General features: G+C 41.5%; 1 protein-coding gene across 2 annotated transcripts; it reads right to left on the bottom strand.

The window, feature by feature from the left end:
- Window positions 1–1,752: 1,752 nt before the first annotated feature.
- Window positions 1,753–24,011, bottom strand: mrvi1 (murine retrovirus integration site 1 homolog). 2 transcript variants are annotated; one of them, XM_035159633.2, is made up of 22 exons: window positions 23,896–24,011; window positions 21,094–21,122; window positions 14,759–14,971; window positions 13,139–13,245; window positions 12,989–13,050; window positions 11,984–12,154; window positions 11,688–11,765; window positions 11,213–11,250; window positions 10,957–11,013; window positions 10,238–10,687; window positions 10,028–10,106; window positions 9,100–9,220; window positions 8,955–8,985; window positions 7,788–7,928; window positions 7,473–7,604; window positions 6,595–6,748; window positions 6,250–6,299; window positions 5,960–6,136; window positions 5,086–5,147; window positions 4,283–4,405; window positions 3,982–4,110; window positions 1,753–3,549 (listed from the first exon to the last, which is right to left on the bottom strand). In XM_035159633.2, the coding sequence occupies exons 1-22, from the start codon at window positions 23,900–23,902 to the stop codon at window positions 3,387–3,389; spliced, it is 2,574 nt and encodes an 857-aa protein (XP_035015524.2). In that variant the 5' UTR covers window positions 23,903–24,011; the 3' UTR covers window positions 1,753–3,386. The 2 variants fall into 2 exon arrangements, with proteins under 2 accessions (XP_035015524.2, XP_047196524.1); XM_047340568.1 differs by lacking the exons at window positions 21,094–21,122; window positions 23,896–24,011 and adding an exon at window positions 19,626–19,814.
- Between the last annotated feature and the right edge of the window lie 851 nt (window positions 24,012–24,862).

Here is a 24,862-nt window from a genome sequence, read left to right on the forward strand (position 1 = left end):
GGCGCTCATTGTCAGAAAGTAGAGGAAAAGGAAGAGGGAAGTGCTGCACACAAGTCAGATTATGAGACCATCATATGTCCTAAGAGCAGGCCCCGGGAGACAAAGAGATAAAACTAATATGTCAGCAGGACACAACGCTGAGAGACATTTACGTGGAAGGAAGGTTATCACAGGAACTTTCAATATTGGTGCTTTCATGAACTAGTGTGACCTTCACTTCTGGCAAAGATATAACAAAATAGAATGATGTGAGCAGTGGGAAAAGTGATACGAGTATTTTTCTCTTCCACGTACTCACATACGTACTTCACATTATATTATGTTAACCTTTGGTTATTATTATGTTTATATCAGTTAATGGAATGATTCTTTGCTCGCTGTAAAAGGAGTAGAATTTGCTCCGAGTCAGATCAAAGAAAGGAAGGGGGAAAAAAAACCCTTATCCTTATGACTTAGCTGTGACCTAAACAAAAAGGATCATTTGAGCTGCTCCCTAAATTCAAGATTTTTTTTCATACTTGAACAAGAGCCTTAATTTGAACGCTTTAGAAATCCATTCCATTTGTTGGATGTAAGTTTTATGCTCAGAGCAGAGCACGTCAAAATCGAGTTAAAACCCTTATAGAAACTTGAACATAACGTGTTGAAAATTGGTTTTCAACACGTGATAAAAGTCCGCACTCATAAAGCAAGTGATTTGCAGTGTTACTGACATGTGACTGTGGCCGCTCTGTCCAAATGATTTCCTCCCTCGGGGCCTCACTCAGTCATGATCACACTTATGATCTCTGGTGTCCTCCGATGAGCTTTCGGCACATGACGACATTCCCACTTCCACAAAAACATCTCTTCGCCAGCCCTGACGGCAGGAAATGACGCCAAGCGCGCTGACGAACACGCTGCCCTGTTTTGTCAGATGTGAGGTGTCAATGAGGCGTCCGGCGGGCACAGTAAATGACGATCTGGAGCTGTGGACAAGGACAGACAACTTCTCTCAAGGGGGAGATTTGTGCGTCTAAAGGGTCACATTAGGACCTTATATTGTTAGATTACAACAGTCAATGGTTTCCTCAGTTGATTAAGAGAGTCCAGTGGGATTATGATGGAATTTGGAAGTGATGGTTTTGGGAAGTGAATACACGCATGTTGATGTGTTGTTGGCTCTGCTTTGTCCCAAATAAACCGTGACCGTGTGGAGCCAGGACCACGGAACTGAAGCATCTAAAAGGAATTGAGCCATTATAGCAATGTCTTCAATGAAAAAGATGAATTGGATAATTCATACCAATACTTTGACCTGTTCTATATGAATATTAATATATTTTCAAAAACTATTTATTTCAATTGCTTCCATGTCATGTGACCAACTGACTCCAGTCAGGTGCTGAATGGTATTGCTACTCTAGATCAACAGGACACACTATTGGACTTCAGTGGTAATGATATATATTTATCTGGGATTTGTTTGGAGTCAGTGGGTCACATGACATGGAAGTGATTCAGAACAATGTAGTTATCTCCTCTTCAAACGGGAATTTATTGATGGTCCCTAAGGGAAAGCCCTGTGATCCGGAGTAAATGTTGAATATTTGTCGTTAAGTTAAGTTAAGTTAAGTTAAGTTAAGTCAAGCCAACTAGCTGCTGGCTCCAGCTGCATTTGTCCATCCAAGTTTAGTGGTTTTACTTTTCACCTTAAACTCTGAACAAGAAAACTGCAAATGTCACGTTAGAAAAGGGAGAACAGCGGTAATCTCCTTTCATGCACCTTTATTCAAAGGTGACGTGTTAGAGTGAAACATTCACAAAGAACCAACAACACAGGCAGAAACACATGTGCAAAGAAGATAAAAACACGTCTCATGCCGTCGACACAGTGCTCTCACAGAAGAAGAAAACCTCTCAGTGCTCTGAAGACAATCCAAAAGGACTCAAACGAGAACCGTCAACTGCAAATCATCGCACTTACGGAACTACTCTGGAATGTGCTTATGTTTTATATTTAAGACTTTAAATAAACATGGTAGAACTTAAAAAACAGATCATAACAATTAATTCATTCCTCTATCTTTAAATAAGGATTCAATTATTATCTAATGAACATAAAAAGATTACACTTTAAAGCTGAAGTGGGGAACTTTCACATATAAATAGACGTTCGTCACATTCAAGCCCTTGTTAATTATTAGTTATGAATCAGCTGCAGGTGATTCTCTTTGTATTTCTACCAGCAAATTTGCCAAAGCTGAAGAGAAGAGCAGCTGTGGCGAAGGAGATGATGTCGGTTATGTGCTATAGAACTCAGGAACTGATGCTCCAGATAAAAAACAAGTTCTGCGTTCAGAGAAGAGCCGACAGTTATAAAAAGGAAACAATTGATGGCGAGGTCAAACACAAACTACCATTGGTGTGTAGCCTCCTCCAAAAATATAGCAGCCGTGTAACAGACTGTATAAAGATGGAGGATACGACTGCTCCCCAAAAGTGAAACCAAAGCACTCCGATCGCCCCCTGGTGGCTGGCTGCAGTGTTAGCCATAAATCCTGCTTCCTCCAGGTCAGTGGATGGGACATGGACCAAATCATTTCTTCTTATAGGTGGTTTCTGTCATTTTAGGGAGCTCTTATCACACATGTGATCATTTTTTGGACAAGTTTGGTTTTAATTTATAAAAATAGGATGAAACATCATGATTTACAGCTCAGACCATCTCACGATTGGTTGAGCGCGTCCACCAATCAGACTCATGACATTTTCAGCACAAGATGGCAGTGTTAGTATATTTTGGCTTCACTTCTGGATAGTGGGAGGATGTGGAGACACGTCGTCCATCTTTATATAAAGTCTATGGTGTGTAGCGAATGCAGCCGTTTGCTCTACCTAAATATTGAATTACTGTCTCGTGTATGTGTAATTCCTCTCACTGCCAGAAGGGGGATATTACAGTTCAGCACTTCAGGTTTAACATTACAGTGAAATAAATATACATTTTTCCTGCTGTGGCATTAAATGAAAATGAAAATGCCATATTCATCATCCAAACTACCGGAATCATTATGTATGCATCTAATTTAAATACATATATTTCTTCACACTGCACTGGTCCCTAAACAGAAATAATCGTTTTCTCACCACAGCAAACAATACGTTGACTTTTCAATCCAAACTAAATAATAACTTAACGCTGACAACCAAGGGGAAGGCAACATTAACCGTGAAGCCTCCTTCTGACCCTCCAGAACCAGGGTCATGGATTCAAGTGAGTCCGGGTGTGATGATATGGTAAATGGACAGAGACAAAGAGTAACAGCGGCCCCTGTCACTCTGTGGCGGGGTTCTTTGGTCGTGGCGCTACACTCAGTCCGAACATCTTTATCTCGCGTGGTAGTTTACGTGTCCTCGCGTCTGTTGTAGTAGTGACTGAAGAATGAAAAAATACTGATGACCAGACACATCACGACGAACAGCGTCAGCGCCATCCAGAGAAGTCTCCGATTCAAGGAAATCTTGGGACAATAGCGACCGAGACGTGCCAGGACCTCCTCCATCCTCCTGTGACAAAGACCCCATAAAGAGCACAGTACTGTACATATCAGATATTTCAATTGCTGCTGACATCTTTACTTCCAGCAAGGAGGTTCTATTTTCATCTGTATTTGCGTCTCTGTTATTTGGCAGGACTACTTAAAAACTACTTAAGAGAATACCATGAAACTTTGTGGAAGGATGTGGTAAACTGTAGGTCTGGGAAGAATCTATTAAATTTTGGTGGAGATCCAGGTCAGGATTGCTTTTTTACATTGTGAGATAAGACCTATTCATTTCAACATTAATGTTACGGGTGTTGATATATTTACGAGTGTAATTTGGTGCAGATCCAAATGACAATCTGGATCTAGTGAATTTAATTTCATTGTGAGGCCTTTGTGGAGGTATGTACTCTACTGGGTACCATTCTAGTTTTTTTACATTCTCTATATTTACCTGTTTGTCTTAATTTTTCTTCCACTCTCCTCGTCCTTATTTGTTGATTCTAGTAATTTCTCCGCAGTGTTTTCCTCCTCAAGCTTCTCGTCTTGATTAACTTTGTTCTGCTTCAGTCCTTCTTGGTATCTGCATTTGAAATGTTAACATTTACTGCATATGGTTGAAAGAATGTCCACATAATCTAAATGTAAATGTTCCAATACACACACAGTACGACACAAGATTCACCTGCACCATATGAGTCATCACACATTGCGTGTTTGTGTGTTGTCAATGAGCAGGAGACAAAAGGCCTCACCCTTTATTGTACGCCTCCTCCTCAATCTTCGCCTTGAGCTCGGCTCTGATCTCGGCTCTCATCTCCTCTAAGTTGACTGAGGGCTTGGCCGGCTCACTTTCCTGCTCCAGCACACTCTTTCCACTGCATTGTTTCAAATAGGAAAGAACAATCAGCCTTGGACACCATCACGGCAGCAGGCGTTACAAAACTGTGATGAGTGTACAGTTAGGTTCCATCACAACCCTGCATGTGGCCTTATCTTCTAATGGACAAACTGCAGCGTGGACTGAGTGGCAGCGTGCATTACAGGCACCATCATACACAAGGAGAGTACAAACAGAGAAAAATGGAGCTGGCACTTAAAACAATTCCATCTCCTCAGAGAACATCGAGCGCAGACACTTGGGAGCTTCACTCAGTCTCACTTTGCAACCAGGATGTGATTAGAACCGATGTCTGGACTTTGTCAAACTCTTGCACATATGTTTAGATTATGACCCTGGATAGCATATCCATCACCCACAGCAGGGTTGGATTATTATTTTATGCTTTCAGGGTTATTTTCACCCCGCTGGTGCTTTCTCTGCAAGGCAAAGCACATCCTGAAGGCCACACAAACAGGTCGAAGGTCCCGCCGCAGCAGAAAACGCTTTTGATAAGGATGATTAGAAGTTCTGGGTTTTTCTTGGCCCATTGTTTCAAGGACTGTGGAGTGACCTTGGGAATGAAGGTATGTGGACATACTGTACATGCAGTGTGTGTCTGTGTGTGTGTGTATACGTGTGTGCATGCACAAAACACAACCAGAAAACAAAACATACCATTCAGCTGCTGGTTGTACCGCCTCTCTGGGAGTGCTGACTTTCATATCATTCGCTTCACACTACAGGAAGCGGATTTACAGAATTGTTATTATTATTTTTCTAACAATAGTACAAAATAACATGTACTCAATTACTGAAGTATTCATATCCTTCAAGTAAAAGTACCAAAACCACAGTAAAATTACTACATTACAAGTGTTGCATTTACTGTGAGAGATGTTCTATTTTCGCTCTCCTGCAAACCAAGGGTTATCAAGTACATGTGGGTTGATTAATGGGGTTGGAAAGAAGAAAAATAGAGTTCTGTTAAACAAATTTGTGGTTATATTTTAGATTGTCTCTAATCTTTGCAGTTTTCTGTGAAACATTGGATTTTTCATCTTCGGAGTTTTGCCTCTTTGGTGGAACTGCTAACAACGCAACTCATTATAAACATGAAAACCACATAAGATGTGATTTTGTGAATGTTATGATTCCAACTGTAAAGTAACTGTAGCGGTCAGATAATTACAGTGGAATAAAAAGTACAGTATTTCCCTCTGAAATATACTAAAGCACAAGTACAGTAGTTGAGTATAGTTACTTGCCATAAAACTTAATTAATATAGATTCATGCCTTTGGGCATCTTATTCCTTTTAACCAGTATTTTGCAGCAATACAAGATAGAGGGTTTACATTTTAAAACACTATTTATCCATTTTGCAGAAAAACAGTAAAACAAATAAAGAGTTATAAGTTATGAGTAAATGTCCTTGGATAAATTTACTCTACTGACTTTAAGTCAGCAGTCATGCTGAGAGAGTGGGTGTCATGTCATTCAACGCATAATATGTCATTTCCCATCATTTCCAACAGGACAGGAGGACCTACCAGGACAGGAAGAGCAGCACCAGTAGTGGGGCCAAGGGCTGGGTTGGGGCCTGAGGACAAGCTGGGCCCTAATAACAGGTTGGGGCCCAGGGCAGCTGTGGCTGGACTCTGACCTGGGATGTTCAGGAGGTTAAACTTCGGCACCACTGCTACACTCACCCTGCGTCTGGGCAGAGCCTGGAGAAGACCCAAGAAAAGAAACAGAACAGAACAGGCAACAGTGTTGGTGGTAAGAGCAGGAAATGAGAGCAGTCATGAAATCTTGTACAGACATTAAATTCAGAAATTACCTTTCCAAGGGTGAGGGACATTGATCTTGACGACCGTGCAACTCCATCATCTTCATGAAATAAGACAAATCCAGCATTACATAGGAACATGTGTAATGCTGGACTGCTGTAATAGGACTGTTCTTATGCTGCAGAGCTGCAGTGAAGCTGTGTACACAATATGTGTAAAGTGCAAACTGCAGTCAGGTTGAATAAGGTTCATGCTTTATCAAAGTCTTGGCTGGATATATAAAGCATAACAAACTTTTCATTTACAAGAAATATGATGTCAGTTGTTTGAGTGAGATTCATTCCCCGAGTTTTCCTTTGCTTTATCTGAATGTCGTCATCAGCGCATGGTCTTACCTCCAGTGTCCACAGACCCACTATAACAGCGATTTGAGTTCTGGTTGGCCAGCTTCTTAAACTCCGTCAGCTCGGCATGATCCTTCTCATACGTCCGCTTCAGATTCTCCACGTATTGCATCATGACCTCAGTGGCCTTGTTCATACGTTTCTCCTGTTGTACAGTGAAGGAGTTGGTCAATACAAAACTACATTACAGAATGGAAGCACAGAAACGGGAACCTACTGACAAAAAGCGTTTATTCTGCCATGAGCTTTGACATATATCAGCTGACTGACTGATCAATAGTTAGATCAATATCTAGATGTGCACTGGAGCTTGTTTCCTGAAATCTTATTGAAACAGGCTTGAAAGGAGTCAATGACTCAACCATTCAGAGAAATGTGCTGTAAAACCAAAACAATGAGCCAAAAGGAAAAGTGTCATAGAGCTGCCATGCGACAATACAATTGATTGTGTTTCATCGTATCTTTACCCAATCACTGGCTCCAAGTTATTTAACCACAGTAACTGGTGGTAAATATAATGTCACTGTTATAGTAACCATATGTTTGTCTCTTATTGGATCCAGCATGTGATAGTGTGAGTTCACAAGAAGAAGAAGAGTTTATGAATATCATTAAAAAGGCGTTGTTATTAATAGGTGGTAATTTATCTGAGTGGTTTAGGTGTATACATAACAAAAGACCATTATATTAAGGGAACAGTAAATTTGCCATGTTAGTGACGTTGGTCGTTGCCAAGACATCCTGCATGAGACGTTATCGTTCAATCCATGAGCTGTGCTGTGTATGTGCACAATGCAACATCTGTCCCTTAACAGTCGTGCATTGTCTCTTGTTTGCACCGTCATCTGCACGTGTTAGTAGAACTGCACCTGTCGAACCGCCCCGACGATCTCTGCCCGGCTGGAGAGGCGTGTGGCCAGGCGGTGCAGCACTGACACCGTCTCCGTGAGGCGCTGGTAGGCTTCGCGTTGCTCCAGGTTCTGGCACTGTGGCGAGGTCGTCTGCAAGAGACACACAAAATAGTCTCTCAGAAAAACAAAGTGCAAATACCTGGGATGAGACTCTTTTTCAGACTAGATAAACATTTACTGTGGGAAACATGAGGTGATGGAACTCTTATGAGCCACAGAGGATTCTTCCTTTCTAGTGAGCTGATCTGATATTGGCTGTTTTGGAGGACCGACCTTCAGCGCTCCTTTGAACTCCTCCAGCTCTTTCTCTGTGTCTTCCTCAGTCATGTTCCTCTCCCTCTCCGCCTGTTTGAGCCGCGTCTCCAGGGTGTAGTTGTCATTACGATAAGCCAGTGACAGCTGGACAAATGCATTCTGCGGGGAGGAAGTTAAAGCAATATGAACAACACGTTTAGCGCAGAGGAGCTGCAGGCAAATCAGATGAATCCATTTCAAAAGTCTCCCACACCACTCAAAACACACATATACACTAAATGCATTGGAATGTATGATCATCTGTTAACGTGTGAGGGAGAATCGAGCAGCAGCTGAAGAGGAGCCTGGGGAACTGGCTGTGATTGTGACATTCAACCTCCTCGTGCTTTGCTGTGTTGATCAAAGCCCGTCTGCACAGTTTTTCCAACATACATGGGCAACAGCTGAGAGGAAATATATGACCTCTGACTGTCCTGATCCAGACACGTCCCTGGGGGAGCAGCCAGAGGGGCCGCAGCCTGAACCCTGACAGCGTCACTAACGTTTGCATTTGCTCCACAGGAAATCACTCCGGAGTCTCTTCGGTCCGATCAGGAACAGAAAAACACTTTCCTGTTGACAGGACAACGTCAAATCCAGGGAGCCAATTTTTACGACTGTGTAATGAACTACTTTGGTAACAAAACAGGTTTTGATAAACACGGGGCTGCACGTGTCAAGCGTTCAGCGGCGAGTGGAACAGTACATCTCCACTGTGAAGTGTTTGAATGGAGGTTTCTGCTCAAAGTAAACACATTTTTACGACATGTTGTTTTATTCTCATGTCCCCAGTCAATTACCGTAAATCATATTGAAGGCAAAAAATGAGAATATTATATTTAACATATTACACTTGGGAAGTAGAACTTGACAAGAGTCCAATTTGTTTGTTTGTGTAATTTAACACTTTAGGTCGTAAATAAATGTTAATAAAGCTACTTCTTTTACAGATATCATATCACACATGCAGATATTTAAACTGCAAACAAGCACGAGAAGAAAAACCTTAACACAAACTCGACAGCGGCAGAACTTTGATACTGAACTATTAACACTTCATCACGAATAGGAAAAGGTAAGTAGTTGGTTTTTAGGAGGAGAAATCAGGGAAAATAACTCCACAACCTCAACAGATCTGATACCAACCTCAACCTCCTTCTCAGTCAGGGGTGGTGCGCTGGAATGAAAGCAGACATTAACTGTTAGTAAGGTGGGAAATGTACACGTTCAATCAAAGAGCAACTCAGACGCAGGGAGGAGTATGTTTGAGCTATTTGTGAAAGTTACACACCAGCCTGGCAGACCCCGGTGTAGTTTCAGTTTTCTCAGCATCACGTCTGAAATGTTCGGCATCGCATCCAACTTCTCCTTCGCCTCCGCGTTACTGGCCGGGGTGGGAGTCGGATGAGGACCTGCAGACACATCGCTGCGTCAATCAGACCTCAAGGAAATGATCAGGTCTTGTTTTTTGGGTCAAGTAATTTGCGACATGTCAGCAGAGTCTCAAGTCCTTTCATGCAAACCTGAGTAAAATCACACAGTGGCCACAAGTACCAGCTACAGCATAATGATAAATACTGAAATATACTATGACAGTAGCATAAGTTAAGTCATTTAGGGATGTCTGTTATTACATTTTATAATATTAGTAATATTTATCTCCCTATGTTCCGAGCTTTCATCTGCCAATCAACACTAGCTGCTAGTTCTTAAGTCAAGGCTGGTAACTAAGGGTGACCAGGCTTACACCACCAGGACCCCTGATGTTTTAAAATAAAAATATTTGGGCTATTGTCCACACAACTTACAAACAACATAATGTGTGTGTTTGTTAGGAAGTAACAAGTCCCAATCCTTGCAAATTAAGACTCAAATGTTTCTAATCCAAGTCTACAGTTTAATGTTATTTCAAAACATAAATCATACATAAAATATTTAAATTCCTCATTATATCAGATGGTCTTTGGCTCACATGCTTTAGCAACCATGCCATCTGCTGATGGAAACTGAAAACAGCAGCTTTCTCTGTTGCGAGGCCAGTTAATGGGTGGCACAGAGGAAAAACACACACGAGCAGATCATCTCCATTTTGTGACGGGAACAAATATTTTCCCTGAGATCCAGGAAGTGCACACCCTTGGCGATATTGCTGAATGTACTGTTGAAAAAAAAAAAACGTTCTTTCTTGCACGGACAAGAGGGCAAATGAGGACTGTTACCCTTTTCCTGTTCAGCAGCTTCACTCAAGTCTGCTAACTTGGATCCCACTATGCTTTGGTTACGCATCAGCTTGTGTTCCTAGATACACAAACACACACAAAAACAAAGCAGTTATGTTTTATTCCCACGTCATTTCCCCAAAGAGACATTTGACTATAAAATAAGAGCGAGTGATGACAATTTTAAAATCCTCTTCACCAATGCTTTACCTCTCTGAGTTTAGACAGTTTGGGCACACCCCCCGGCGGGGCAGAGAGGTCCTTGTACCCTGAAGACTTCAACACATCTCTGGGCTTGTCTGAGAAAGTGTCCTCTGCTTTCGGAGGGAAACTCGGCGCTCCGTTTCTAGAATTAAGGCTGCCCACAGCATCCCAGGAAACTGCTCTCATTAGTGGAGGGAAGGCCCCGATTGTCTTTATCTCTGCTGTACAGGGGGCCAGCTGAGTGGGGGGTCGGAGGACGGGCTTGGCCACTCCTGTGGCTGGGGCCTGGTTGGGGCTTTGGCCTGAACCGGCGCCCTCATCTGCTTTATTGACCGCCGGGGGACTCTTAGGTCCAGTGGGATCACAGTTCTCCTTCTGAACAGCAAAACGGGGCGTTAGAGTCCCAGAGGACACTTTCCTCTTCTCAGTGGGCTTCCAGTCCACCAACAGCCTGCCCTGAGGTCACCAACATAATGACTGTTAGTAATACAGTTTACAGTTTTTATGTTTGAATAAACCTGTGGCATTAGAATTTCATATTTGCATTGAAACACACACACACTAAATTCAAAGATGCAAAAATATTGAAATAGTCTGTAGAGGCTTTATGCTCAGACACAAGAACTGGTGAATTAAAACTTTGACACCACAGCGGTGGTAGTTTAAAAAAGTCAAATTATCAGTCAAATAGTTACAAATGCAGTGAGTAAGTCTGTTGGTCTGACCTCCGGATCCTGGGCCGTTACTTCAGTCTGCTCTCGCCCTGAAGGAACCTCTAGAAGCTACAAGAGATCAACACACCACGTTTTCTTATGTTAATGAATATTCCTTGGATCAATAATGAACTTTCACTATAAAATCAGACAGAGTTTTTAATTGTTAAGACAAGTGTACATTTTCTAATTGTTTAGCACATTTCAAACACAGACACAAGTGTCTTACATTAGGTACGAACTTATAGCAGACCAGTGATTTCTTTACCTGGCCAACAGACTGAGTCGACTCTGAGGGTCCCGCAGCTGACAAAGCAGAAAAACAACGAACAAAATCATACTCAAAAAGTCCAATGAACGTTAATTTAAGGAGTAGTATGAAGGATTTATCATCATTTCATGTTGAGAAGGGAGAATGCAATCAGTTGGGTAACGTGAAAACACTGCACGCCAGGAACAGGGTTTGGTTTGTGCATTCTGGGCGAGTGTGGAAACATGGCGGACTCAGAGGAAGAGAATCAAGTTTCTATGTCCTATAGATATGAACGTCTCAGTTTAAACTGACAAAAACACAATGATTATTGCTTTCAGGTGATTATACACGGATCAAAACATTATCTCCCATGTCTGCCAGCTCTAAATCCTACACACATGCCCTTTGAACGACAGAAAATAGTACAAAACTTTAAAATGAATAGTAAATACAGAAGAATTTCATACTAAGGAAGAAGAACAGTACACACCAGTTTGAGGGGCCACAGTCAGAGAGCTGCTTCTAGACGAGCACGGTGAGGATGATGGACTTAGAGTAGGAGAAAGACCTGGGGGGAAAAAACTAAAAGTTAGTTCAGTGAGAACTTTACAAGTAAACAAAATGGAAAAGGGGAATACATACAGAACCTCAAGCATCAAATTTTCTTCAAATTCAACAAGACAAAAAAAAAGAACAACGCCTTAACATGATTCAACCAATGTTCAAGAAATAATAAGCTCTGTTCAGGGTTGTCTGTGTGCACGTGTGTGTCTGTGCCTGCTCTACCTGTGGGTGAGTCTGTGCTGCTGGTGGAGCGGCGGCCGCGGCGCGTCAGGAAGCGGTCGCTGACCTTTTTGGCCTGTTCGAGCAGCTCCAGGTTCTTCTGTCGATCCTCCTCAGAGAGCTGCAGCTCCGGCAGCGGATCTTTCACCAGGTCGATCACGTTACCTGTGCTGTCTGAGGAGAGTGACACACACACACACACACACACATTAACCCTCATCCTAACCTTAAAACATGTCTCCAACCTAACATTTAATGATTTACATTATGAGGACTTAACTTTTATCTCCATAGGGATGAGAAGTATATATGATATGAACGTATAAACAGATGTTGGTCACTACAACATGAGTAACACCTGTCTCATAAGTAATACCCACTACTTAAAAAAATAACACATTTTCTTCTACATTTATTTAGCTGGTTTTGGACAAACATCAATTTGAATCAGTAGGTTTGTGGCCTTTTCCAAATAAAGCTTCTGATAATAAAATTAGATATTTAAAATGAATGAATTTGATCTATAATCTTTAAGAAATGTATGTTTTTATGTTTTAAAAGTGAGTGAGAGCTGCTGGGTTGGCCTCAGTTAGAGATGAGTTGTGTCTTATGGATATTTAAAGGCGACGAAGGACTCACAGTTGGACGTGAGCCAATAAATCTGGTGATGAGAGTTTCAGGCCTGTACGAGGACACACGGCTGTGTTTTTATTCATCACATGAAATCTTTTAGGAAAATGAAATCAAAGCTGTTTTGAAATCATAGTTTGACAGAGGAGGCATTGCTGTGTTTCAAATATCCACTTTAGAAAAGAAAACACAGAAAAACAGATTGACTGTAGTGAATGTTTCTGGTGATAATATCAAAATAGTTCTCATGGTGGCGTGTTTATTTTTAGGAATCATTTATTCTGCACTGTGTGTGTGTGTGTGTGTGTGTGTGTGTGTGTGTGTGTGTGTGTGTGTGTGTGTGTGTGTGTGTGCGTGTGCGTGCGTAGGGTTTTCCACCGACTGTGGTGATGGGTCCTCCAGTGGAGTTTCTGGTCAGGCGAGCTCTGGGACTGTGCGGCCTGACAGAGGAAACCGTAATAATTCAGTCACATTGTCCTTGTTTACAGCTGAAGTTCAAGCAAACCGATGGCAGAGGGTCACACGTACCTGGCCTGTTCCATGGGACGACCATCTTGTTGGACGATGGTGGCCTGCTGTGGGTAGACGATGGTGGGCGCAGTCATGACGACAGCTCGGGTTTCACAAGGTACAGACTGCAGAAATAAAAACAGATTTCCAATGAAACTTGCTGGAAGGATGTGGTAGGGGTCAGCGAAGAACCTATTAATCTTTGGTGCTGTTCCGGATCAGGGGCGAATCTAGGATTTATTTTCAGGCACATTTGCAGGAACTGAAAATTATGAGTGTTGTCGGAGGTACGCCCTCTGCTGAGTGTCATATAGTTACTTGATTCCTTAAAAAGTGGTCAAATTGAGCTGTGGACCCCCAGTTTTCATCAATCTCGGTCTTTCGTGCTGCATTTAAGTACTTGACAGTACACTACACACTGTTGGATATATTTGTTTGTCTGCTTGTTTGTGGTAATGAAACACCACACTGGCTATGTAAATCATAAGCACATACCAATCAAAGGCATGATGCAGGTATTTAAAACTAGATTCATAGTTTGTATATTGTAAACCGTTTGCGTTGTACTGCAGTTGTGTATATTACAAAATAAATTAGCAATTAATGACCACAAACATAACTTCCTGCTTTGCTCAGAGAATAATCCCCGACCGCAGACATTCTGCACAGAACTATGCAAAAGAAAGAAGATTTGCATCCACCAGTGTGACATTTAGACAGCTGTCTTTGTAAACCTATAATAAACGGTTCAATAGACTTCACCATACTGGAGTTAGACTTAGTGTTCATGGGTTTGATTATCGTAAAAATGTGACAGAGGAGGGAAGAGATGCTCACTTCAAGGAAAAATAAGCTTCTCATTTGTTAAAGCAGGCAAATATAGAGGGGTTTTCCGATTTAACTTTTTTGCTGTACATTGTGACGTTCTGATATTTGTTAGATCTATGAACCATCATGTTCAAGTGTTTACTGATCATAAATGTCCCTGGTTTGACTCCTCTTATTTGTCTGCTCTCAAATAAAGACACAAAATAAAGACACGAGTAAAAAGTGATTTCAAACAATGAGCATGAATATGGAACAAATAAAGAGAAATGTGTTATACCCAAACTATACCAAATTAAAGGTCATTCAATTTTGAGTTTTACAGTATGAACTTTTTGTCTTACTATTAAATCAAGTAAACACAAACACAGATCCAACTCTAATTCCCTTGCAGCTCCTCTCATCTTTGCACTAGATGGTAACCGTGCTGACAGGATACAGAAAGTGTGTACATAAAGCTGTATACTATTATTGTGTTGGTCTATGCCCTGAAGATTAGATTATACAGCTTCATTGCATTCTGCAGAGACGTCTTATCTGGCCTGTGTGTTTATGAGCGACTACAGCGGAAGGCAATGTTCTCAGAGGACTGAGACGGCCGACTGTTTAACACATTGTTGTCTGCAGAACAAGCGTAAGATTCTGTGTGTGGCCCTTCAGGTTTTATATTCATCATGTTGTTGTGTTGCTCCGAAACTGAAACGCTCTGTGGTGTAGTGGATGATGAGAGGATCCTGTTTAATTTGATCTGAAATAAAAACTGTAACATTTAGTCATTTTTTGTTGTGGACAGCTGAGGCCTCTGTCACTCACTGTGCTGGGAGAGCTGGAGGAACTGTCCAGGTCCTCTGGGGAATCCTCCTCTTCCTCAGGCAGTGTGGGCATGCTGGGGAGCAGTGGGGGGTGAGAGCGGGTGTGGGGGAAAATAAAAGGTCTCTCAGCAGCAGGAGCTTTGTCGCAGGACGCCCCGGAGTTCTGGTCACTTTGCTCAGAAGGAGATTTCTGCAGTACGTGTTCCTCCTCCTCCTGGAGCGGAGAGGACACAAACACACGAAGACACAAACACGCGCATTTTATGTGTGGACAGGGACATATGCAGAAGATCAGTATGGGAACTGCTGATCCTTTTTTTAATTGTCTGAGAAACTTGAATGTTAAAATTCTGAAGAAAAAAATCCTTTCTGGATTTCTGACCACAGCTAAATATATGATACACAGAACCAAACATTCTCATTATAAACAAATCCCAAAATAGCTTCATCCTCTACTGCTTTGCAACGGCGGTATTAGCAAACGTTCCCAACAGACTGTGACTAAATTATCAGAAACAAAACCTCTTCCTTTAAACTGAATTTTTTATACGACGTGTTCGGCTTTTAAAATTGTCGGTATCAATCATTGTCCCACCACCTGGGGATCAAATGAAGATCAGAAAATACTTTGAGGCAAAGTATAAGCAAAGAAAAACATGAATATTCATTTCAAGATATCCATAGATTGTGTTTGACAAACAGAATTTACACGTTGCTGTTTGTTTCTGAGTGTTTTTTAAGAGATGGGGAATTTGCTGAGGGTGCCCCCTGCTGGAGGAGCACCAAAGAGAAGGAAGAAAACGGTTTATTGATAGAAGCCCTCTCAGCTTTTAATAATCCATCTCTGCTGTCAAATGCATGAACTAGACTGTCAAAATATAAACCCCACAGTACACTACAGGTGCAGGAAAGCAGAAATAACAATAACCTACTGGCTGCTGCTTATCTTGTGACAACACAGTTCATCTGCCCTCAGCGCTGCATAAGAATCCAAAACCAGGTGACTTATTATTTGTTCGATCACGAGATCCAAACTGTGGACAAAACACATTGACACTATCTTCACTGATGCCATCTACGCACTGATGTTTTGAGCCAGTCAAATCCAAATCACTTGTTGTCGCTTCTGCAACTATTATGAAATTATTATAACAATTATGGCATAAAGATCAGACTCTAAGGGGCTGAAAGTCTCACCCAGGGCACCAAAATGTCTAGAAATGGCCAACAAGTATAAAAAAATGTATAGCTTTTCTGTCCCTGTGGTACAACTCATGAATCAGAGATGCTGAAAAGCTTGATGTTGAAAAATAAATAGACTGTTTGGGTTCGGGTAAAATAAGCATTTAAGTTAGAGGACCTTCATTGTCATGGTTACAATACAAAACACACAAGGTTATACAACAATCATGGTCAAGGTCAGAGGAAACAACACGGGAAATGGACAGTGGTCCCTAATGATAAAATATAAAGTTTTGTCGACTCCTCCAACCATTCCAACATCTCCTCCTCCTGAACTGATCATAGTTACAGTGACGTAAACATGTTGTTTTGGGGCGTTAGCTGAAATGACTGTTGCTTTTTCACACAACCACTAGATGGTGCTTAACAATAAAATGTAACTATGGGTCGTAATAGGCTACTGACCCTCGGGGTCGTTTTTTTATTGGTAGGAAAAGACCCTGGTTTTTCACATCATACCAGTGGTCACACTTCACTTTACAATGGCGGAAATGGATTCAACACATTTGTTAGACCACAGGGACTCTGGTGAGAAACACTCAATGTTAACATGAGTTGGTTTACAAGACAATGCCACATCAAGGCACCTTTCAGATATTAAATATGTTAACTAAACCTTCCTTCGATGGAAACATTTTAGAATAAAGATGCCTTTCAAGTCTTAGATTCTTGTATAATCATGAAATAATAAGCAGAGATTTTATTATTTCCTGATGTTGAGAGAAGCAATTAACAAAAACAGCAAAACTCACTGAGGGATTGAAAAGGCAAATAAATACGACTCGTGATGGAGCCGGCGAAGCTAGTTACGTGTGTTCTTGTTCCCACACTGTGGCTTTCATCAGCCAGAAAGTGTTTTGGGCAGAAACTGTCAGAGTGACTCGGATGCACCGAGTTGTTGTCAGTCTCTGCTACGTTCAGTGTTACTTGTTCTCACAGGCTCACTGAGCTCCAGAGGGACAGAGTAAAACAAACAGAGGGTCCCATGGATAGATTATGAAAATAATACAAATATGAGCAGGGAGATAAGAGAGGAGAAATGATTTCTCCACACCACAATGTTGTTTTCCCATTTAAGGCAGATAAACGTGTGACTTAAAATCTTAGTCTTAGTTTATGGTGGAAAGACACTGTCAGTGATGAGAACATAAAATTAACACATATGTGTGATGTAAGTGGAAAACCAACTGTAAAGAACAATGATGCAGCATTTAGACACAAGGAAAAAGGAAATAACTGATCAGTTACTGCATCTGAGGAAATGAAGGCATCTTGTCACTCAGATAAAAGATGGAGTCAGGAAAGTGAATATACACTCATATTATTGGCATTAATGGTCAATGTTGTATCAGCATCAGACAACCCATGATATCTATGTACATATAATATCTGTCAAAATGTGACCGCATGTTCAAATCAAAAACAAAACCTGCACTACCACTCGCTGTGGATAAATAGCAAAGCTATATCGCATTTTAATTCTTAATTTCTTTGCTGATTAATTTAGTCATTTACTCATATAAGACAAATCCCATCATATCTTATTTTGCCAGAGTCAAAAGGGACATCTTCAAATATCTTCAGTTAATATGTTCAAGATATTCAGTCATACAGCAAATATTCACAATTTGGAAGCTGTTGGTACTTAAAAAATAGAAATTTATTATTATGTTATTATTATTGTATAGATCTACTGTATAGATCTATTGTATAGAGGAGTCAGGAGCAGATTTCACCTCCTGGAGGAGCACAGTGCACTCAGGGTGCCTCTCTATCTGTCATGGTCTCGCTAAAAATAGAGAGATTTACATACTGTATCCATGACCAGCGCAGGTGTGGCTGTGTTTTCACTGCCCCTGTTGTCATCTCGATTCACCAGCTGATGAATAAGGCGAGGATTATTGGTTATTTCTGGGATATAATATGGCACGCACTTCACACCGGACAAATCCGAGCTGCTCAGTGTCATCGCAAGCATGACAAGTTCTTGGGAACGTATAGGGACAGAAAGGCTGTGAGTCACTGGGGAGGAAATGGGTTGTTTAACTATCTTCCACAGAATGGCAGATATTTCCTGACTACAGGAATACTGTCACGCAAGAGTACAGCCACCTCTCTCTCTCTCTCTCTCTCTCTCTCTCTCCTCTCTCTCTCTCTCTCTCTCTCTCTCTCTCCGCCTGCAGGAGCATTTAGTACAGATGGTTTCATACTTTAAAAAGCTGTTTTACTACACAACTGTTGAGTTTAATGTTGAATTTCTTGCAGCTGAAGAAACTGAGAACGTTTATCTTTCGTTGACATCTTGTAATTTCACCTGATTCTCATATTTAAAAGTGTAAACTTCTGTCTGAGTCTCAGTTGTTTTTTACATGGAGACAGATCACTTTTGAGGTTCTATTGCATATATGAATATAAATATGAGAGTGAGTATTTCTAATGTGATGATGTAATTGCCAGCACAGCTTTGGTATCAACCACCTGCATTTTCTGTGGCAAACATAAATTATAGATTTATTCATTCATTAATATTCTACTTCTTCTGCAACAAAATAGGCCAAATAAGGAGAGCACGAAGAAGAACAGCAAAGAAATCACAGATCATCTCAAAAGTTTGAATATCCCATCTGAGAATGCAGCCGTGTCTTTTAAGTCCATTTTACTTTAAACTAAACAATCACACAAATGCAACAAGTAAAAAGTCTTTAAACAACAGAATCTTGCTTTTGAGCAAAACAAATCCCTTAACCAGTTTTTGTTTCTTCTGCTGACGACACAGAATAAACTATTACCTCTGGCAAATGACCACTGTCCAAACAAAGATGCCAACCTGCACTGTGGGAGGCTCGACTAGGCACCGTGTGTGTTTCCCTGGCAGACAGACTCCGATAAATATTGAAAAGTAATTGAATCACGCAGATGATTTCCTGTGCAGGTCATACAAGACTGAAAACAGAGAGAGAGAGCCCCTGCACCACCACGACACAAGGACATCAATATCTTGTTCTTTACAGTTATGTTCTATAATAAAACTTCTTCCTCCATCAGAGTCAGAATGAACTACTCACTGCGGCCAGGCCTCGCTGCCCCTTTCCTCAGAGGGAGTCAAGGGGACCGCGATCCTCCTCCTCCTCCTCCTCCTCCTCCTCCTCCTCCTCCTCCCCCTCCCCTCTCCTCCTGTTACATAAGCCCACTCCCTCATGCCAGATTTGTTTAAAATTTGGTTGTGTGAAGCAGTGAGCACAGGGCCCGCAGAGGAAGTGGTTGCTACGGAGCCACAGTCTGAGATAACATGTCAGAGGAAGTGCGAGAGAGAGAAAAAAGAAATGGATGGACAGAGTCAGTGGACAAGTCAGGTGAGAGGGAAGATAAACCCACTGACTTTAAAAAATGCATCATACACGCTGAAGAAAATACAAGATCTTGTAAACTCACCGCAGAAGCTACAAGTCAGACCAACAACAACAAAAAATCCCCAAAACACTTGCTCCCTAGCCAACTGCTCAAAGAGCTGAAGTTGCATCCACTGCAGCAACACGTGTGTCCACCTGAAACCAGGACAAGCAAAGACCCCCCAGCTCACAAACAGCCCACCGTCCAAACCTGTCCTCAGGCAGCACACACATTACCTGAGTCCACTGCTGTAGAGAAGCAGACACACACACTCCCGCTGGTCCCCTGCAACTGAGAGCGACTTCCCACAGTCAAACTGTCACCCTCTCAGCCTTTCCTTCAGAAAACTCCTCTATCCTCGGGGCTTCTCCTTCCTTCTCCCGTCCCCTCTGTTCCCTGTCTTTTTTCAGCAGCAGCCTTTCTTTCACTCCTGGGAGCTTTGACCATTTAAGGAGAAGGGCTCTGTATGCTTCTTTGGGCTGCTGTGGAGTGTGTGTGTGTGCATGTGCCGTGTGTGTGTGTGTGTGTGTGTGTGTGTGTGTGTGTGTGTGTGCTCCACTGATCATCCCTCAACTTCACTCTGAAGAAAGTTGGAAAAATATGGTATTTCTTCAGGGGCTTGTTTTGGTTTGTGTAGTGTTGGAGCAGTAGGAGTCTAGTTTGTGTGTTGTTGTAGATGCAGGGGCATGTTTGTGTGCGGCTGATAGATAGATGGATAGATCCCATCTGTCTGATCTGTGTTTACTCTGCAGCCTGAGAGGAATCCACGCATCCACTTCCCGAGCTCTTGAAGATCTTTACTGTTCGGTGAGCTTAACCATTTGTGCTGCTTTTTAGCCGTGAGAGGTTTTAAGGGGCTGCGATCATACCGATTTTTGTGTAAAAAAGAACTGAAAGAAAGAAAAAAGCAGAGCAGTCACGTTGTTCGGGGGAACACAGCTGACGTTCACAGTGAATTACAGCATCACAGTTTGAATTAACGTGAGATGATAGTGAAGGAAATTGTTCATCAAAGGACTGATGTGTGCAAAAAGGTCAGATGTTCTTCTTATCTAACTCAAATCAAGTGAAAATCTTCTTTTAATTTATGTCAGGATTGAGATTGTGGTGTTTTAACCAAAGAGCGTGATAGAAAAGGGTTTGGATTCTTTACTAAATACAAGTTATATAAGGTATAAATGGAATATAGTCAAAGTAAAAGTCCAACATTCACCATTGAATACTTACAGTAGGTACTATTACAAACAAATACAGGGTAGTGAGTAGTAGAATTAAAAGTAGTTTTGCAGATAAATGCAACTGATGATGTCGCTGGGATCATTTACTGTTAATGTTAATTAATAACTACAGTATAATTGTCTAATAAATGCAGTACAATAAAGTACAACATTTTCTGTGATTTATAGAATAGTAGAAAGTAATATAAAGTGCAAGTACATGTGCCTCAGAATCATACTTAGTATGATAGTTATTGCAACTTAAGTTATTTTCCACAAACGCCCAAATCACAAAGCTAAAAAGATCAGTTGCACTATCTTTACACTACAAGCTTCAAAGAAAGTGGTACAGTATCAGGAAAGTCTCCTCTACTAAATAACATGTCCAACAGGTCAGTAATAAAGACACAGAAACACACAACCTGCAGTTCCCCCTCTACAAGCAGATATTACATCAGTATCAGTAATACAAGCAGCAGTGTCTCACCTTGCTGCAGCTGCCGCATCCTGCGCTGCCTGTTGGAGCCAGAGCACAGACACACGGTGAAGACAGTTGATTTGCATTTGACAGGAACCATGTGCAATGCAAATGTCATGACGTCGTTAAAAACACAAAAGAAAGAAAGGAGAGAGAGAGCGAGAGAGATAAAGAGAAAACAGACAGGGAAGAAGCAAATTGAGTTTTATGTCCTGTGAGGCTGACACTGGTGATGGGATGTTCACCTGATTAGTACTAACTACTGTAACTCTTGTTTCAGGAAGTGTCTCAGCCTCCTCAGCCCTCACCCTCCTACCTCCATAACTATGGGCAACAATAACCTGGCAACCACCTCGAGTGCACCAGGCGCTTGATCCGCTGGTTGAAAGCTCTCGGCCTGCTTGGTGATATTGTGATTCCAGCCCCTTTAAGATGTTTAGAGCACCGTCAGAGCTTAACAGCAATACGTGGCTCTCAAGGAGCTCCAACTAAAACAGTATCATTCACTTCTGAGAGGATACGGATTCGAAAAAAACAACACTTCCGAGAATTTCACAGCCAGATTAGACGTCATAACTCATCACACACATCCCTGACGAAAAGCGTGGAATGGAGGCCACGCAGACGGGAGCTACCGTAGATGCTGGGAATATCTTGGCAGCTATGTCCACTTCCACACATTGGTCCTAATATAACCTCGTTTTCACTTCAGACGCCATCGCATACGCGTGTTTCTGTTTTTATCCCCATGATCTACACAATCTGTCTTGTCCTGGAAGAGTTCAGCCTCACCACAAGTTAATTCTTATTATCCAGCAACAGAGATTTTGGTGTTTCCACCCTCCTTTCATTTAATGATCGCTCATCAAAGAGCAGATTGTTTATACTGTAGCCAACACACACACACACACACACTGGGGGCATTAGAGACTCTGCGTTTCTAAATTATTTACATCCAGTCTTCAGTGGATCTTGATTCATCATCACGCAGGCTGACTGTGGCTAACAGCAACATAAAACCTAAAAAGAGGTTTAACTCCTTTGTACTGTTAACAGTGATGAGGCCAAAGTTGATTTAATATCTCACATTAATGTTTTATTAGTTTAAAGTAGATAAAGGAGGAATATAAAATTGTTTTAAAAGCCTTAATGGATGAAGAGTTCCGTCTCACAGAGCTGTGAGCCGACAGTGTGTCATGAGTCTTCTACATTTTTATAGATGTTTGGAATATGATATGCCACCAAGTGTATTCATAACATATTTTATTATGTATTTGTATTATGATTACAACAAAACTGGGTGAAAAGATGCAGTGTCTTTTTTTTTTACTCTCTTTAACATTGACAGATTTTTCCCCATTTCCCCCTTTCTCCCAGGGAATAATTCATAGATATTGATTTTAAAATATTCTAATTCCACTCTGGTTAAGTTTCTGTTAATTCTTAGTACATCCTTAAAAATTTGCTTTTTTGTTTTATTTAGTCGTGTTTTCTTCGTTCATTTACGTTAATGCTTTACATCAACATGTCCAGCTTTTTTTTACTTTCAGCCATATGACGGAGAGTTTGTGCTTTCCCCTGAAAAATAAACAAAAAAAGTATTCTTGAAGCAGTGCCAACATCTAAAGTTTTAAGTGTTTGGGAAGAACTCCAAATAAGATAAAAATCTTCCTCACATAGTCATTGACAATAGCTGGATTGAACTGCACCATCCATATCTTAATGCACAGGCAGTGAACATACCAACTTGAGATGCAGTTGGACAATTTAAACTTCAGACAGGAGGCTATAGAGTAAACACTCAAGAAGACATAAGTGCTGCCTGTTCATGTAAAATATCCTCCCCCCGCCCCCTGAGCCCACCCACTGGTTCCCAGCAACTTCCACTTCCATGCCCCCACCTCATCTCTACATCACAAATAAACAATTACATATAAGACGAAAGAGAAAGCAGAGGAGCGGAAAGGGAAAAGGTTTGCCTCGACCCATTATGGTTAGCATTGTAAGTTTTGGAAAATATATAATGAAACATCAAGATTATTTGTGCACAAGCAGCAGATTTCAGGAAAATGATCAGATTCAGGCTATATAGAAAAAATGTTCCTTCAGTTTTGTGAAGACAAGTTCTTAAAGACTAATTTGATCGTAGAAATGTTTTAAAGGAAGTGTTTGTGCTGTACATAGGAAGCTGTAGCCAGAGGCTGGTTATCTTAGTTTAGGATGTACAAACAAAACATGGCATTTTAATAAGGAGGGCCTTGGGGTCAGAGCCAGGGTAGATGTTTCTCCACTTTATTTCTCAGTTAATTTTCTTCATTGGCAGTCATACCCCCGGTGTTTTTAAAGTTTGTTATTTATTTACATTTCTGTTGTTCTTTGAAAGCTGCAGGTCCTGGATCTCTCAGCGTCTTTAAATAAATTAGCTCAAAGCTCTTCAGAATAAATCAAACAACAGGGAACAACTGCTCACAAAGTGATTTGAACTTAAACAACCGACATTGTATAAACGTGCTGCCGTTTAATAATGTGCTGTAGCTAAAAATACTTGACCCTCTGTGTGTTTACCTAAAAAAATCATTCTGACCGCCAGTGATTCCCCCTTTGATAGATAACACACTCCCCACGAACCTATTCTCTGTTCCTCTTACTGTACAAGCTGTTGTGTGCAATATAAATATCTGCACACTGCACAGTCTATTTGCAGACATCCTCAGAGACAACCATTTGAAACGGAAGTGGCTTTAATTCATCTGTGTCTCACAGCATACCGGACAGAACTGAAGCTGTATTAGTGTTATGCTGCCATCGTACCGTTCATGAGTGGAGGCTCACTGACTTCTGGGATTACGGGCGACAGAGGAGGACTCTCTGTTCTTTCTCTGTTTTCAGGCTCCACGTCAGACTCAACTGTGGTGCAGGGGACTTCTGGTTCAGGATCAGCCGACAGACCAGGACCTGGATGCTACAGAGACGTACAGAGAGAAAAGTGATTTATAACTGTACATATGATATGAGTAAAGAATCAACTTCTGAGTTCAAACATTAGATAAAAACACACAAATGAAAACACACAACAGCATGCACTGCTCTTCAGTGCTGTGAATGAAAACAAAACATGTACTCAACATAAACAACATAAACACTACAATCATAAATATCAGTCCCCTAAATATCTTTTTCATCAAGATCCATTTATTAATTATTCTCTAAGAAAGCAATACAAATGTTTAAAAAGCTCTATCTTGCAATGTTAAAGAAAGTTCCTGGATCCGCCCCATGATCCCAATCCGTACCAAAATTGAATGCGATCTTCCCTGACCTATAATGTTTTTTTCGTGGTATTCCATCCGGTACTTTCTGCATAATCCTGCTAACACACAAATAGACGCAGATGAAAACACAGCCTCCTTGGTGGAGGTGATAAAAGATTTGTAACAAACCTGGTTTGGATCTTTTTCTGCGATCCTGACCTCCAGGACATTCAGCTTCTGGTCAGTGTCACTTGCTCGGCCCAGAGCCTCCTCCACCCTCCAAGTGATGCTCTCCATCCTCGCTCTCACCTGGCTCACCCGCTGCTCGCTCTCTCTCACCAGCTCGGCCTTCTCCAAGGCGTTGGTGACCATGGCCTCCATCCTTTTGAGGGTTGTCAGCAGTCTGCTTGTGGTCAACTGAAGCTGCGCTTGCTCCTGCTGTGAGGCCGCTCCGCCTTTGATCTCCGTGGTCACCGCCGCATCCCTCAGATCCTTCACCACCGTCCCCACAGCTTTGTGTGCCACTA

This window comes from Hippoglossus stenolepis, chromosome 1 (genome assembly GCF_022539355.2).
Source record: "Hippoglossus stenolepis isolate QCI-W04-F060 chromosome 1, HSTE1.2, whole genome shotgun sequence".
Taxonomy (NCBI): Eukaryota; Metazoa; Chordata; class Actinopteri; order Pleuronectiformes; family Pleuronectidae; genus Hippoglossus; species Hippoglossus stenolepis.

Excerpts from the sequence above, each read along its gene's own strand:
- mrvi1 (XM_035159633.2), bottom strand. Across the intron at positions 11,251-11,687 it reads GACTGTGGCCCCTCAAACTG|CTGCGGGACCCTCAGAGTCG; the intron begins GTGTGTACTGTT and ends CTGCTTTGTCAG. Across the intron at positions 7,929-8,954 it reads TGACTGAGAAGGAGGTTGAG|AATGCATTTGTCCAGCTGTC; the intron begins GTTGGTATCAGA and ends TCCTCCCCGCAG.